The sequence below is a fragment of the Vidua chalybeata genome, chromosome 4 (genome assembly GCF_026979565.1).
Source record: "Vidua chalybeata isolate OUT-0048 chromosome 4, bVidCha1 merged haplotype, whole genome shotgun sequence".
NCBI lineage: Eukaryota > Metazoa > Chordata > Aves > Passeriformes > Viduidae > Vidua > Vidua chalybeata.
The window spans coordinates 7,213,576-7,229,634 of NC_071533.1; the positions used below are offsets into that span (position 1 = coordinate 7,213,576).

General features: G+C 40.3%; 1 protein-coding gene and 1 long non-coding RNA gene across 2 annotated transcripts; one reads left to right on the forward strand and one right to left on the reverse strand.

Annotated features, from left to right (window-relative positions):
• Positions 1-300: 300 nt before the first annotated feature.
• On the reverse strand, positions 301-4,691 carry LOC128787135 (uncharacterized). Its single transcript, XR_008430580.1, has 2 exons — positions 4,035-4,691; positions 301-801 (listed from the first exon to the last, which is right to left on the reverse strand). It is a non-coding gene; the product is annotated as an uncharacterized LOC128787135 (long non-coding RNA).
• A 304-nt stretch (positions 4,692-4,995) lies between these two features.
• On the forward strand, positions 4,996-14,559 carry TMEM184C (transmembrane protein 184C). Its single transcript, XM_053941460.1, has 10 exons — positions 4,996-5,242; positions 7,015-7,145; positions 7,243-7,279; positions 8,036-8,241; positions 9,154-9,228; positions 10,003-10,096; positions 10,843-10,955; positions 11,632-11,731; positions 12,176-12,347; positions 12,758-14,559. The coding sequence occupies exons 1-10, from the start codon at positions 5,126-5,128 to the stop codon at positions 13,048-13,050; spliced, it is 1,338 nt and encodes a 445-aa protein (XP_053797435.1). The 5' UTR covers positions 4,996-5,125; the 3' UTR covers positions 13,051-14,559.
• Positions 14,560-16,059: the final 1,500 nt, after the last annotated feature.

A 16,059-nucleotide genomic window follows, 5' to 3' on the forward strand; every position in this document is an offset into this window, starting at 1 on the left:
CAACTTAAAAAGTATTTTGGCCTGTAAAGTTGCAAGTCCTGGAAAATTCTTACAGAGGAAACCATTTATAGGCTAAAGTATCAAAACTGCTAAGTGTCAGTACTACTGAAATGACAAACCACACGCCTTAGCAATGATGCATCAAATATTTCCATCATTTCAGAACTCTACATCTTGATAAATGTACAGGTTTTACACCCGGTAAGACAATATAGCAGTTTAATCCCACAAATCTTAGCTGTACACTGTTTGATACATGTTTACACTCACAGCAGGCAAAAAGACCAAAGCTACAAGTAATTCACTATAGAACACATTTCATTTTTGTGTGTGTAAATCACATTTATTGACCATGTGATATATACAGGAGGTCTTAGCACAGGGACCACACCTTCGCACAAAAATTTCCAGCTGAAGAAGTTCTAATGTTAGATATTGAATAAATGTAATACGGTCATGGCTGTGACACTCCTTTGGGAAACCCTCACTTCAAGTGTGCCAGCTAAGGATAGTTGCATGATAGGAAAATTTGCCTGCCTATCATTCAACCACCCCATGCCTTTTCTTACAAAACCCTGTATTTTGTACTTTTCTGAAATCTCCAGATGAGAATACTATGGGGATTATGTACATATCACACTTAAGAATTTTGAAATTTCAGGTTCTTAAATACCGGGGCTTCAATTTTAGGCCGACAGCACATCCTAGTGGGTGCATTCCGTGGCTTTTAAACTATACTTCAGTCACAGCTGCATAAATACTCTTGTGGCATCCTTCAGTGCATGCACTTTTCTTCCTTCCCTATATGGAATAACAAGAAATGAAGTTAGGATTTTGGAAGTGTGTGCCAATTAATAAAACTGAGATAATTCAGGAACACAGAAGACTTTACAGTTGGTTACATATATCTTTTAAGCAAAAACGTGCTTCTGAATATGCATAATTTTATCCAATTTTAGGCAATGAACAGTAGTGGAGTTTGTTCTTTTGTTTTAATTTGTCAATAAGAAAAAACAACTTCAGTTTCATAGGGGCAGCTTTACCTGGGAAATATGAGCTTAGGGTGCATATTACTAAGTACTAGGCTAATCAATAAAATGATATATTTACTCATCAAAAATGCATCTATTACAGCATTTTAATGAGTGGCTTTGCCAGTCAAGCATGCAGCACAATCAAGAGAGCTGTCTGTTGAAACAAACAAAAATCAAGAGAAAATGGAAAGCAAATGCTATTAAACTCTGTCACATTTTATAATAGTCCCATTTAGAGATTTTTAACTGACTTCACATGGGAAGGGTTGTGAAGTAGGGAATACGGACATGGAAAACCTTCAAGATATTTTCTCCCAGGTAAGTTCACAATTTTGCATAGCTGCAAAACCTTTCAGCATATTTCTCACTTTCTGGTATTGTCATATTCGTAGCATATATTTTCCATAGGAAAGATGAGGTGATGTGTGTGTCTTTTGAAGAAGCAGGCCTGTGAATGGTGTGCTGTATCCTTAACAGGCTCCATAAGCTGAATTTTGGTGAAAGGGGGTGTGGGAGACATCTTATGAGGAGTAAGAACCCCATGACTGTGTAGTCTGGAGAAACAGAGGCTGCAGGGTGACCCCCCTTAATCTCTAAAGCTTCCTGAGGAGGGGAAGTAGAAAGGGAGGTGCTGATTTATTCTCCCAGGCATCCAGTGATAGGACAGCTGAGAATGGTTCAAAGCTGCATCAGGGCAGATTTAGACTGGATATCAGGAAGCATTTCTTTACCAAGAGAAGAGTGAAACACTGGAACAGGATTCCTGGTCAGCTGGTTGATGCCCCAGGCCTCAGTTTCAGAGGTGTCTAGACAAGGCCTTTAATAACATACTTTAACTTTTGGTCAGCACTAAAACTGTCAAAGAGATGATTGTTGTAGGTCCCTCCCACCTGAAATAATACTATTCTATTCTTTCTGTGTTCTGTTCTGTTCCATTCTATCATTTGCCTGCTGAACATCTGCAATTATCAGTAGGCATCACACTTCTGCGACAGAACCTGATACCATGAAGGAAGAAAGGCAGTGACCCTTCTGTACTTGGATTCACATATTTCTTTCCCCTTCTTGAATCAGTTTCAGCTGTTCCAGGCAATTTTATCACCCGACAAATTTTTGGTTTTTTGTTTATGGTTAAAGTGTTTAAAATCATTATATGAGAGAAACAGATTTTGTGCTACTAATATGTGGCTTTTCCAAAGGCTCAAAAATCAGAAGTCAGTTAAAAGGATCCCCATTTTTTAATTCATGGTCTTCTGCTACCTGACTCACGCTCGATGTGTTACTGCCAAAGCTAACACGTCTTAATTTGGCTGAGAGGAAAAGCTGCCCAGAAATAGTCCCTGTGCCCCACCTACAGGCGAATCCATCATTCCCTCTAACGCTGAGCAGGTCTCAAAAATTCTCTCCTGAGAAGGGGAGTGAAAGAAGGGACTCCAGCACTCTCAGCTTTGTTAGCAACCCCAGCTGGGTACTTACACTGTGTTTTAAAGCTGTGAGAGGTAACAGAAGGTTTTTTTTGTCAGTCCCCAAACATTTCCTAAATGAGCATTGACAGTGGCTGTTACAGCAAGTAACAAGCTTGTTACAAGCAATGATACTGCCCACTTCTCTACCAGAAGTAGAGGTCATTTTCTGGAATATTTTCCATATCAGAGTTCAGGAATCCTTGCTGTAAATACAACAGTTAACACAAGGAATTCTTAGTAAAAAGCTATTAACTTCTCAATAGAAGGACACATAATAGGTAGAGGAAAAAAGGTGCTCTTCAGGTAATACTATTTGCTATAAATAAATATATTTTTATGCTTAATGAAAGAATTTTTAGTTGGAAGGGACATCTGGTCATGGTCTGCATGACAGTTTTCTTTCTTCACAGAGGGTGGGGTATGGGAGGGATTTGTTTCTATGTTTGTCAGAGCTGAAAAATTTTAAAGTAGAGGTGTTGAGCAGCAAATTTTTCCACCATTTTTTGTCACCATATTATATGGCAGCAATCTTATTCCCATGAATGCCATAATCCAAATGGTTGAAGTTTGAAGGGACCTATGGAGGTAGCTAAAAAGTCCCCAGCTAATTACCATGCACAAATCTGAGTGACTAAGAAAACAAAGAAGCTGCATCTAAAGTTACCACCCAAACTACTGCTTACAGATGCTTCCAAAAGCCAGCCACTCTCTTCCATGATCACCACCAAAAGAAACAAGGAAGTAATGTCACGACAAGAATGTTGTGGCAGCATTTCCCTAACAAAGATCAACTTCTTTTAACTGGTGACAGCCCTCTGATGGAGAAATGATGGAAAGGAAAAAAGAAATTAAATCGAGTTTTTAAATATCATTTAAGATTTAATAAAATGAAATAAAAATGCCCTGGAAAGGCTGGTGATGTGAGTAAGCATTAGAGAGGAGAGTAGACTGATCAGGTGTTTGCTGCTCGAGGTGATATCAAAGAGCTGACAGTAAGACTACCATAATTGAGGGGAAATCTGTGATTTTTCACTGTATGAGAATTTGAATTTAATCCTTACTATCCCCCTCACAGGGAAATTATGATCAGGCAAGAGGGACAGCCCGTTTATAACCATGCACCTGCACTTGCATAACACAAAACAAGAACAAAAAATGATGAAACCTATGAAACAAATGGCATACAAATCAAAATAGAATAATAAATACCACATAGTTTTCCAACCACAATTATAAAATAGTCTCTTTTCTTTGCCATTTTAATTTAGTAATTTTTTAATAGGGCTCCATAATCCCAGTTTATTATATTTCAGCATTAACTCCCCTTTACAAAAATTTGAAATTCATGAGAGCAGAATGAGAAGAATGAGAGCAGAATGTATATAATGATTGGCATCAACAACAATTCACATCAGTCTTTCCAGGAGCAGGGAATGCTGTTAGTACAGCTATTATGGGCAGGTTCTGGGGAGTAGCTTTGTTACTCTTATATTAGAAGCTGTAATAGCTAGTGAAGGTCCATTTTGGTTTTTACCAATATTTCAGGAGTAGCTTCTCGCTGAAAGCCAGGAAGAATACGGGTGTTCTGGAGATGGAGTCAGTGCCGCACAGTGCTGCTCACTGACAGCCCATACAGGGCTTGGGAAACTGGCCCCTTCTCTTAGATGTCAACTACAGCTTCTCCACAGAAATAACACATCCTGATCCTCAGTACTTCTTCATTCACGGGGGTTCTTCCAGCACATTTTAGTGACGCCCCAAAGTAAAGTCGGCATTTGCCTCCTTGCGAGAATTGGGAGCTGCAGTTCCTTGGACATTCGGCGGTGTTATCCCCTGAGGGCCCAAGTTAGTTCCTCACCCGAGGGCCTGTGCTTGCCACTGGCTACTACGGGCTCAGCTGAAGCTAGCAGCTTCTACAGGGCACTTCCAAAACACGGAGATAAACGTCCAACAAACAGTTGCGTTTAACACCTATTTTGCATTATTTTGCATTACTGGCGCGCCCGCTGGAGCTTTCGCGTCTCGGCTACGTCGCAATCCACTCCGCACCGTGAGGCGCGGCTCTGCGGGGCACTGCGCACCCCGGGCGGCTCCCAGGGGAGAAGTCGAGGGCAGGGCCGGTGCTGAGCAAGGCAGCTGGAGCAGCGGCTCCGGGCTAGCCCGCACCGCCGCCATTCCCGCGCACTCCCTGACGCGCATTCCCTCGGCTCCCCCCGCTCCGGGAACGTGGTACAGCCCACTGCCAGCGGCGGGGAGGGGGGGCGGGTGGAACACACCAACCCTCCCAAACCTCGGGGGGGGGGGGAGGTTTCCCCTTGCTGCCCCCAGGTGGGAGGGGCAGAGATGATGGGCAGGGCGCGGAGCCAATCAGAGCGGCCATCGGGGCGGGGCGGGGCAGCCGGAAGCGGTGCCGGGCGGAAGCGCCGCAGGGGCGTGAGCGGGGCAGGGCTGGGCTGGGCTGGGAGCGCCGGGGCGGGACGGGGCCGAGCCGGGACGCGGAGCGCGACCGGGATAGGGAGCCGAGGCACGGAGCTGAGGCGGCGGCCCCGCCGGTGATGCGCACTCCGCAGGGGCTGCCGGCCCGCTGAGGTCGGTGCGAGGAGCGCCGGCGGCGGCGCCGCGGCCATGCCGTGCACCTGCGGGAACTGGCGGCGATGGATCCGGCCGCTCGTGGTGCTGCTCTACATCGTGGGGCTGCTGGTGGTGGTGCCGCTCTGCGTGTGGGAGCTGCAGAAGCTGGAGGTGAGGGGCGCGGCCGGGGGCGCTCCGCCGGGACCTCTGGCAGCGGGCTCGGCCCCGGGCAGGGGCAGGGGAAATGTGTCACCTCATCGGGAAAGTATAAAAGTATCGAAATCACGGGTGCCAAGAGCATGGACCCAGGCTCTGCTCGCTGGTGCCCAGCAATAGGACAAGAGGCAAGGGGCAGAAACTGATGGCCAGGAAGTTCCACCTGAATATGAGGAAGAACTTCTTTACTGTGCAGTGACCACACACTGGGACAGATTGTCCAGAGAGGCTGCGGAGTCTCCCCTGCTGGAGATATTCAAGAACCATCTGGACACAATCCTGTGCCATGTGCTCTGGGATGACCCTGCTTGGACAGGGAGGTTGGACCAGATGAGCCACCGTGGTCCCCTCCAAGCTGAGCCATTCTGTGAAAGGACTGGCTGGAGAAAGTGCCATGGTGCTGCTGGACTCATTTGTCCTGCTCCTAAAGCCCTAGTGAACTTCAAAGGAACAGGGCAGTGTTTCTTTCCCTTCTGTTTCCATAATGGTGTTTGAGCAGTTGGTACAATTCTGAAGAAATTCAGATCAGCCAAGAGTGACAAGAATAGGTCAGGTTGGAAGGGACCAGAGTGGATCTACCTGGTCCAACTTCCCTGCTCAGGCAGGGTTGTCCCAGAGCACGTGGCACAGGATTGTGTCCAGACGGTTCTTGAATATCTCCAGCAGGGGAGACTCCACAGCCTCTCTGGACAATCTGTTCCAGTGTGTGGTCACTGCACAGTAAAGAAGTTCTTCTTCATGATCAGGTGAAACTTCCTGGCCATCAGTTTCTGCCCATTGCCTCTGAGTCTCTTGCTGGGCACCACCAAGAAGAGTCTGGCTCTCTCCCTAAGTTCATCCCAGAACTTAGATTTTGAAACTTACTACTAATGCTGGCATTCATAAAGATATTTCTGTCTGTTCTGGGAGAATTTAGTAGAGCATCTCTGCGGATAGAGAAGCTGCTCTTTCATGCTGGTGGCAGCGTAACTGTGGTGTGTGAATTACACACACACACGATCACATCACTTCTCTAACAAGAAGTAAAACTTCAACCTTAAAAAATATATGTGTTGTTCAATGTGATACAGGTCTGTGCCCCTGGAGGTAGGCTTTTTCAGGGTATAATTTTCAGGACTTAATGACAGTAGGATCTGTCTTGAATGTGTTTAAAATTTTCAGGTTTGAATTCCTGTTCTGATGCATAATGCATGTTCAGCATAATAGATTTTTATATCCAATTTTGTACCATTTAGTCTTGCTTGTAGAGAAACTGATCAAAAGTAAAGCTAGAAAACAACATGAGACACAGGATGTTGATGTAAAGTAGGGGATCAGAGAAAAGATTCTCATCAAAGGAAACTGAGAAGAGTCTCCTGTGTTTCTCAGGGTTTGGTACTTAGGATTATTAGTTGTTTTTCAGAGAGCTTTGATTTAAAATTTCAGCCCTGTGTTTTAGCAGACATTGTGGTTTTATGTATCTACATCCATATCTATTTCAGTTTGTTAAGTGAAAACTAATCGATTACTATTTGGAACTTGATTTTAAAGCTAAAAAGACTTTAAATCCACAGGTTTTCAGAAACTTTGTAATGCAGCACTGAATCAAGACAAGTTCCGTACGTAAAGCAAGGAATCTGTTGTGGGTTTCAGTAAATTAAGTACTGGGCATTACTCTGTTTTTGTGGAATGTTTGGTGTACTTGTAATAACTTGACAGTATTAAGACTGAAACTTTAATCTTGCAAGGTTGGAATTCATACCAAGGCATGGTTTATCGCTGGGATATTTCTGCTAATGACTATACCAATATCTCTCTGGGGGATACTACAACACTTAGTCCATTATACTCAACCTGAATTACAGAAACCAATAATAAGGTAATATTTCACGTTTTACCTATGCTACAAATACTGGATTTAATTCAGACTAAAAATACTTTTAGTAATATGAAATGTTCTTTTGTTGTTGTCACAGGATTCTGTGGATGGTGCCGATTTACAGTTTAGACAGCGTAAGTGTTCGCTTACTGTTACCAGCTCAATCAAATTCTGTTTGTTGTGGGAGTGAGGGAAAACAGTGTCACAGCAGAAGCTGTGCTGCATGGAGGGGGTAATCCTAGAAACTTCTGGGCATTCCTGTTTATGGAGTATGTCAGAAGCATAGTTCTAGTCATACCACATTCTTCTTCGGGAGATTTGGGGTTGCTTTTGATAACCTTTCTTAACCCTGTCCTTGAGTATCCCTTATGATGGATGTGGAAGGGGGTATGACAGGAGCCTGCTTTTGGTCCATCCATCTTAGTAGCAGAAATGGAAACAGGACTGATCCAAGAACTGCCTCAAAACTCAGTGCTGTACCTTCCTCACCCAAGTAAGGCTTACTAGTAGAATTCTTTCCTGAGTTATGCTTAGTGCTAAAATGATTCCTTTTTGGTTCAGGGGACAAGGGATAATATCATTTGTGCAGTACAACAGCATTGTGATAGTCAGAAACTGAGAGCTCTGACAGTTGATCCATAACCACAGTTTCACTAAAAATAAAAAATTCGGTTTTGGTCTGAAACTCAGAGAGTTGGCTAGTACAGGTGGAATCTGAAGTCCTGTGTGTGTTATTTTGTAGCTGTAGCATTGCTCTCCCCTTAGCCCAGTGCTCTCAGCCCTGTTTGATTAGTGCTTGCCTGGCTGAAGAGCTTGCTGAACCAGTGTTGTCATTGGAATCCCTTTTGTTTTTCTCGCACATAACCTCTTGTGTACCTCTCTTCTTGCAGTGGATAGCTTTGAAATACCCCAAGATTGCAATATATGTGGATACATGTCGAGAATGCTATGAAGCTTATGTCATCTATAACTTTATGGTTTTTCTTTCAAATTACTTAACCAACCGGTACCCAAACCTCGTGTTAATAATAGAAGCGAAAGATCAGCAGAGACATCTCCCCCCTCTCTGTTGCTGTCCGTCGTGGGCTATGGGAGAGTGAGTATATCATGACATCTTCAAGCTTTAGGCCGTGTAGGCAGCTCCAAACATTTTGTTTTCATATTTAGCAGCATAACATTTGCTGCTTGATGGAGTGAGTTTATGGTTTGTATGTGTTTGATCAGCTGTGAACCTCTGCTGAAACCAGCTGTGGACGAGTGACAATCAAGCTATAAAACATCCTGTGAATTGGACTTAGATACTAACATGCATTGATTGATTCAGTGGGTGCTGAAGGAAACTTTCTTATTTTTGAAAAATATTTTAAAAAGGTCTCATGGAATCTGCTTCTTTTGCTATTTGCCAAAAATGTCATGTGGAATTGGGAGTAGACTGGGTAGCCTGTTGTTTTTACTTCAGGTGAAGGGTGAAAGGCCTTATGCATCTAAACTGTTTATTTCTAAATGCTTAAACTGATAAAATATCTCTCTCTCTCTCTCTCTTAGGAGATTTTCATTAAGCTGTTTGGGGTGAGGGGAAGGGAAGGTGGCCTTCAGTGGACACAGCTTCTTTATACAGTTTGCCATACTGGGCAAAGAGCTTTGGCTCTCTTAAGCGTTTAGGGCAATTATTATGATTTTTAAGTCTCTTACATTTAGACTCAAAATTTTTCTTACATCTTCAAACACAGCAAAAATTGCATTCTCTTTGTTTAGCCCAGTCAGAAGCTTTTCATGGCTTAAATAAGTGAATTATTGAATATGTCCTGTAATGTGTCTGTCAAAATCCAGCTCTTTTGTGTATTTTGTATATACGCGCCGTATGATGCAACATTTTGAGTTCTGGATGTACAAGTTGAAATTACCATAAAATTAAAACTTACCTTAGTAAATCTACAGAGAATAGGAATCATCCATAAGAGAATTGTATTTAAATCCTTGTACAATGAATTTTGTGTTTCTCTTTCAGAGTTTTATTATTTAGATGTAAACTGGGTGTTTTGCAGTACACTGTTGTCAGACCATTTACTACCATTATTGCTTTGTAAGTACACTGATAAATAATTAATATTGATCTTCAGGATATGATTTTGAGTTACACTGGAAAGAATTTTTATGCCCTTTGTATTGGATCAAGGCAGTTTGAAAGTAGACTGATGTTGCATGCTAAATGAGTCCCAACAATTTGAATCAACTTATGATTTCTTTATGGCTTCTCTATAGCAAATGACTATTTGCAGAATTGAAGTCATAAATACTTAATGTTAGCTTCTGTAATCAGTGGAATAGAATGTGAAGTACAGTTGGGGTGGGAAAAACATTTTTATGATCTCTTAATTTTTAGATTCTTTTTCCTCCTCCCTTTTTTTCATTGACTTCAACAACTGAGAATTTTTAAAGGCAGGTTTCGTGTAACTTCTTAAATTCTATTAAACTTTGCATGTGATGAGCTTGACTGTGTGCCTTCATATCATACAGCCTTTGTTTGTAAAGGAACAGTAGGCAGTCAGGCATGATGATGCTGAAAGCTTAAGTTCATGAGCTTTGCATTGATGGTCATTACTGTTAATTCTGTGGGACTGGAAGAAGTTGCTACTCATAATGAATATCTGTATAAATATTTCTATTTCATATATATATGTATGTGCTGTTGGAAACTGATTCTTGTGCTGGCCCCCAGTGCCCTTATGTGAGTACCAGAAGAGGTTTTGAATTCTAAGGATTGATTGATTGATTGATTGATTGATATAGTGAAGATGTAGCACTTGAGGGAAGTGATCTGTTACTCCATAGTGATTAATTCTAAAAACTCTTCCAGAATTTGTGAACTAGTGGGAGTGTATGATGAAGGAAACTTCAGCTTCAACAATGCATGGACTTACCTCGTTATACTTAACAACATGTCACAACTAGTGAGTATCAGGAGTACATCTTTCTGCTCTTGGAATTCATCAGTATTATGTGAATCTTCTGTGTGAACTGTTGGCAGTGATTGTATTAAGGTCTGGTAATTCTTACTGGTAGAATATTTTCTATTGTAAGTCAAAATTGCTCTCTGTTAAATATTATATATGAAAAATACTGGAAAATCAGATAATCTAAAACTTTTATTATTTCTACTATGAAGCTCCATAAAGCAAGCACCTTTCTATCCCAAATTATTTTATGAGTGAAGTGGTATGGCCCAGGTATTAGAGCTGCAGACCTGCCCCTCTCTGGTAGGAGATGACTCCACTTGTCCCCACAGCTTACTCCCAGCACTCATACAAAGAATCAAGATGTTAAAAATTCTGTGTGAAAAATGGTGATAACTTTCATAGGAAGAAATTAAAATGGTGTGTGCAGTGCTGAGAGTCTGGCCTACCCAACACCTTTTTTTGTTGGGTCAGCTGTCAGATAATTCAGGGTAAGAGGTCAGCCCCTAAAATTGAGTGTTTCATTTTGGAGTCCATGGATTGCTTTTACTTCTCTTGGCAACAGCAGCAGGAGTCAGAACAGCATAACAACTGGGATCATTTGGAAATTCTGTCCTCTTGCTGCTACCCCTTCTGTCCTCTTGCTAAGATACATATTTTAACTGTAGAGATGGTGTAACACAACTCCCTCACATAATAAACATGGATTTGAAAGTTTTAATTCATTTTCTTTTCCTTGTCAGTTTGCCATGTATTGTCTGGTACTGTTTTACAAAGTACTGCGTGAGGAACTGAACCCTATCCAGCCTGTTGGCAAGTTCCTTTGTGTGAAGATGGTAGTTTTTGTTTCTTTCTGGTAAGTGGATTTTTTACTTGTTACTTCTTGCTCTCAGGGCAGATTGTAAAGAGCTAAAAAGGCTGGATTTGTTACTGAGGTTAGAGAACTTAAAATGTCTACCCATAATCTTAGTGAGCTGCAGTGAGGGGAAGAGGGTACTACTGTGTTGGAGAGAGCAGCCTTGTTGACTTAAGATTATTTTTTAGACTTGCTCTTTTGTAAGGTGATTCTCAGGAACATAACTTATTTCAGAATCTCTACCTGCAGCTATTTCAAAACTATTTTTTCCCTTTTAAAAATAAAAAAATTACTTTTTCAAAATAAGTTACTGTAAGTTAAATAAAAATTGCTGTTTCAGCATTGCTCACACTTAGCTGCTAATGAGGGAGTGTATTGGACTATCAGAGCATTACTCTCTGAGCTATAGCAACATCCTGAAGGAGAAGAAACTTTTTCTAATGACTAACTGGAGCAACAAACTCTCCTTTAGTTCTCTGTTCTGTTGGTCTTTAGGGTTAGGGATGAATGATATCTCTTGTTAAGTTTGTTTCATCCTCTTAAAATCTAAGTATATAAACAGAAAAGTTTTTGAGATTCTTCCTATGTATACATATGACCAGATTTGCTTGCAGATTTTTGGCATTACTATTACAATTCTAATAAAAATACTTCTTATAATAAATTCTTTTTATAGGCAGGCTGTGCTCATTGCATTGCTGGTGAAAGTTGGTGTTATTTCTGAGAAACATACCTGGGATTGGCAAAGTGTGGAAGCTGTGGCTACAGGCTTACAGGTAGGAGCAGATGGTTATTTCTGGGGAGAAATGGTTCTATGTAAGATGACATAGCTGATCTCAAGGAAATACTTGGAAATACTCAAGGAAATAGCACAGGCTTGATTTATTCTAAGCTGGGCTAAGTTTCAGCCAATGAGCCCATATGAGTTTTATGCTTAACGCTTCTATATCCATGGCAGAAGGAATGTGCCCCAGTGAAATGTATCTGGATAGCCTCGCATTTCTTCTGGCAGGTATTCATTGTAGAGCTGCTGCTTGTTAAATTATCTGTTTAAATGAAGTCCTGTATTTGTAGCTCTCTGAAAGCTGCCAAGAATATCCTGGTGGAAAAGTAGTTGATGTCAGTATCCCAGGGCAATTGCAGCCTTTCAGTTGTAGAAGAAACCCAGAACTAGTTCTCTCCAGTTATGAATGATTAAGTCAGTGTCTCTGTCATTGCAGGATTTTATCATTTGTGTGGAGATGTTCCTAGCTGCTATTGCACATCACTACAGTTTTTCCTATAAACCTTATGTTCAAGAAGCTGAAGAAGGCTCATGCTTTGACTCCTTCCTTGCAATGTGGGATATTTCTGATCTAAGGGCAGATATCTCTGAACAGGTTCGAAATGTGGGTAAGTAACAGACAGGATTTGTACAATCTATCAACAGCATATGTATTTTCAGCTTCATGTCACACTATTGCCCACCTTTACAGTAGCCTAAGAACATTCTATTACCAAATCAGTGGCAGCTGCATCTCTAGAGGATTTCATGGTTTATCTGGCACTTTTTTCTTAACAGAATTCCTGACTGATTTAGAGTCTAGTTTTTAATTTTTCTTTTAAAAAGAAAAGGTTAGGTAAGTTGTTTTTCTCGTTAATGGAAAGACATACTTTTCTTTATTAGAACTAACAATGCCCATGTATAAACTAATACAAAACAAAGACTTATCTTCTAATTTAACATGACTGTTTTAGAGTTGATGTGTTCAAAGACTCGTGTTGGAAGGATTAAAAAATCTTTTCATTTCGCCTAATTCTAGGGAGGACAGTTTTGGGCCAGCCAAGGAAAATGTTTTTTGCTGAGGATCATGAACAAAATGAGCATACAAGTTTACTGTCTTCATCTACTCAAGACCCAATTTCTGATGCTTCTTCAATGCCATCTTCACCCATGGGTCACTATCAGGGGTTTGGACACACTGTGACCCCTCTCACAACACCGACAACAGCCCCTGCAGTCGATGGGATTTTTAACCCTTCTGCCAGTGAGGATGCTGAGGAATCACCTGAATTAGAGAACAACTTAGCAGAGAAAGCTCTGGATAAAAGTTAAACTTGCCTTTTCTTTGAATGTGTCAAGGAGTCATTACATACTTGCCACACGTGTCCTGTTAACATGTACTATTAAGGATGAAAGTTGAAAAGCTTGGGAAAGCTGCTGAATGGACAGGAAGAGGATATGGTACGGCTGTAACTGACATCTGAATCCAGAATCTATAATGGATGTGAGCATCTTTGAGTACTCCATGGATATGGAACACGCACACTGTAAAAGTTTCTGCATAAATTTAAGCGTCATCTCCTTAAAATGCTAAACGCTTCCATGTCATATCAAAATTACACTAAATTTCACTAGTGCAAAAGAAACATTTTAAAAAAATCCTCTGCTCATATAAAAATGAAGTGCAAGTACTACTAGCAATGGGAAAGCCTAATTTCAAGAATGTATTTTAAGCAAAAACTGTGTTAACTTTGCTTGTCTTAATGATGGTTAACTTCCATACCCAATGCTGAGAGGAATGTGGGTGAAATGATAGCTTCTGTAGAGATGCCACCTTCTTCCCATTCCTACATAGCTAAATAAAGTCCCCTCATGAAGACAGTAGTTACTACTGAGCATTAGTAAAGAACCTCTACAAAGAAAACATTCCCTGCAGCTCTTGCTATCAAAGTCCATGCCCAGATCATATGACTGGTGTATCTGTTGTCTTTGAGGCTCATAGTTTATATGGTCTTTTATATCCAGAAGAGACAGCCAGGATGGTAGGTTTTGGATTAATACTTTACCTTGACTATTCTTTTCCCTAGCCTTCTAAAATAAGAATAATGTTACTTACCATAAAATACGTGGAGGGGAAAGAAGGATATCGAAAAGGAAGTAGAAAACAAAACTGATTTCTTTATTTTGGGCTGCAGTAAGTTCTTTAACACTTAAGTTTTTTTTAAGCTGTTAAAGCAGGATATCTTGTGTCTGTAGTAATTTGTGTTCTTAAACTTGTGTCTGTGTGTGATTGTATTATACTTCTAGTATAGCCTGGATTCAAATGTAATAACTGTTTTTTTCCCCAGAGAAGACCTTTGCTAAGGTAAAAAACTGTATAGCTAGTCTAATACTGGAGTTGCTAGGACTAGATTTCAGCCCAAGAAGCAGTACACTTGTATCAAAATGTTACTTTGCAAAAACTGACAATGTCAGAGAGGTATTGTTTTTATCCCATTATCAGATTTTTACTATTATTGCATGTTTGCAATCTGACAGAAAAACCAAACCAGCAGAGCACTACTTTTTAAATTACAAGATCTTAAGTTTCTTTTTCAGCATTGTTAGCATTTCCAGGATAAATGTTTAACTTCTGGCTGTCAGTAAATTCATCATAAGTGCTTTTTTTGCAGTACTAGTGTGATGTAAATATTGCGCCTTACTCACTAGGCTGCATATTTTAGAGCTGAGTATGTACTTGCTGTATCTGAAGTTAGTGAGAAAGTGAAAATCATTATTTTCAATTTGCCAACTCATTGCCTTTGTTGTAAATAAGCAATTAAAGATTTTATTTAAACTGTTCACCTTCGATCAATTTGATTTACTACTACAGTGATTTAAGACTGTGAATGAGACATGACTACAACTGTCCTCATGGAAGAAGAGGATCTTAAGTAGAACTACTTTAAGAGTTTGTGCTTTCAGTGTTTCATGGCTTGTACTGTAAAGGGAATTCTTGGTTGGGCTTTTGAAGAATCAGAATCTTCAAATCCATGCTTGATCCCAGGTATCACCTTATGCAGGTTCACAATGCCTTGGGACCTCAGTGCCCACTGCAGCCACTACCAGAAATAACCTGATTTCCTGCATGTATACAGGTAAAAAGGGGCAGCAGTAGGAGTAGTATCTGAGGGAGCAGGGCTGCTGCAAGCAGACTAGCTGCTGTGCTCTAGCTCTTCAAAAACCTCACTCTGAAGAAATTTTTTTTTAATACTTGAAGTTATATCTGTTTGGTGTAAAACTAAGGTCCAGAGAGGACCTTGATAGGAAAAAAACTGTTTAAGTGCCTTGGTTACTTCTTTCAGAGTATTTCTTGACACCTACTAAGTTGTTTTATTATTATTCAGTTATTCTATTTGCACAATATAATATTCCTGGGAGAAAAGTTACTTTTTAATTGCAGTAGCTTATAGGATTGTACCTTTCCCTAAAGACTGCTACTGAATTTAAATAATAAATACAAATCGTGCAATGATACCTGCCCTGTCTTTTGAAAACCATTACTGCAGCATTCCACAGCAAAACCTATCACAATTATGTAAAAAGGTCATTTGCAAATAGTTCATTTTCCTTTTAACTGTATTTAGTCCTCTGTTGTTTTATGCCAAATCTCCTCCCAAGTTTTTTAATCAGAAGTCTTGAGGATTGCTCTTGCCTTACTCAAGGAGACTAGAATGTCTCTCACTTGTCTTGAAGTCATTTGCTTTCATCTTAATTACTAAAATCTTAATAAACACACCTAACCTATTCTGTAAGGTTTTTGTTTTTATCAGAGGTCTTCCTGCACAAGAAACCTTTTTCTTTTCTATAAAGAAACCTTTTGCACTTTTCTATAAAATTTCACTCTGGTGAAATCACCATGTACGTGCCAGGTTAAGTTGTGTCAGACTAACTTAAAATGTTATGGATCATGGTTTTAGGTTTTTGGGTTTAAGAAACACTAGTTTTTATGTAGTATCAAAAACCTCTGTCCTACTCTTAACTCACTTGCATTTCATTATACACTGTACCCCTTGGATAAAGGATGGTATCCAGTTACTTTATCTTCAGAAAACATGACTTTGTGTCTCTACTTTGGAAAAAAAATAAAATGGAGATGTTTCCTCCACCCTTCCAAAAGCAGCTTTATTACAGCAATTTATCAGGTGCAGGTTCAGCTGAGGTTGGGACAACTCCAGCTCTAACAGTCCCTGAAGTTAAACTGAGCAAACTTTACAGAAATAAATAGAAATTTATATATAGAAATAAGTTAAACTATCTGAAATGTTTGACCTAATGAAGAGTATATAATGACTTCAGCAG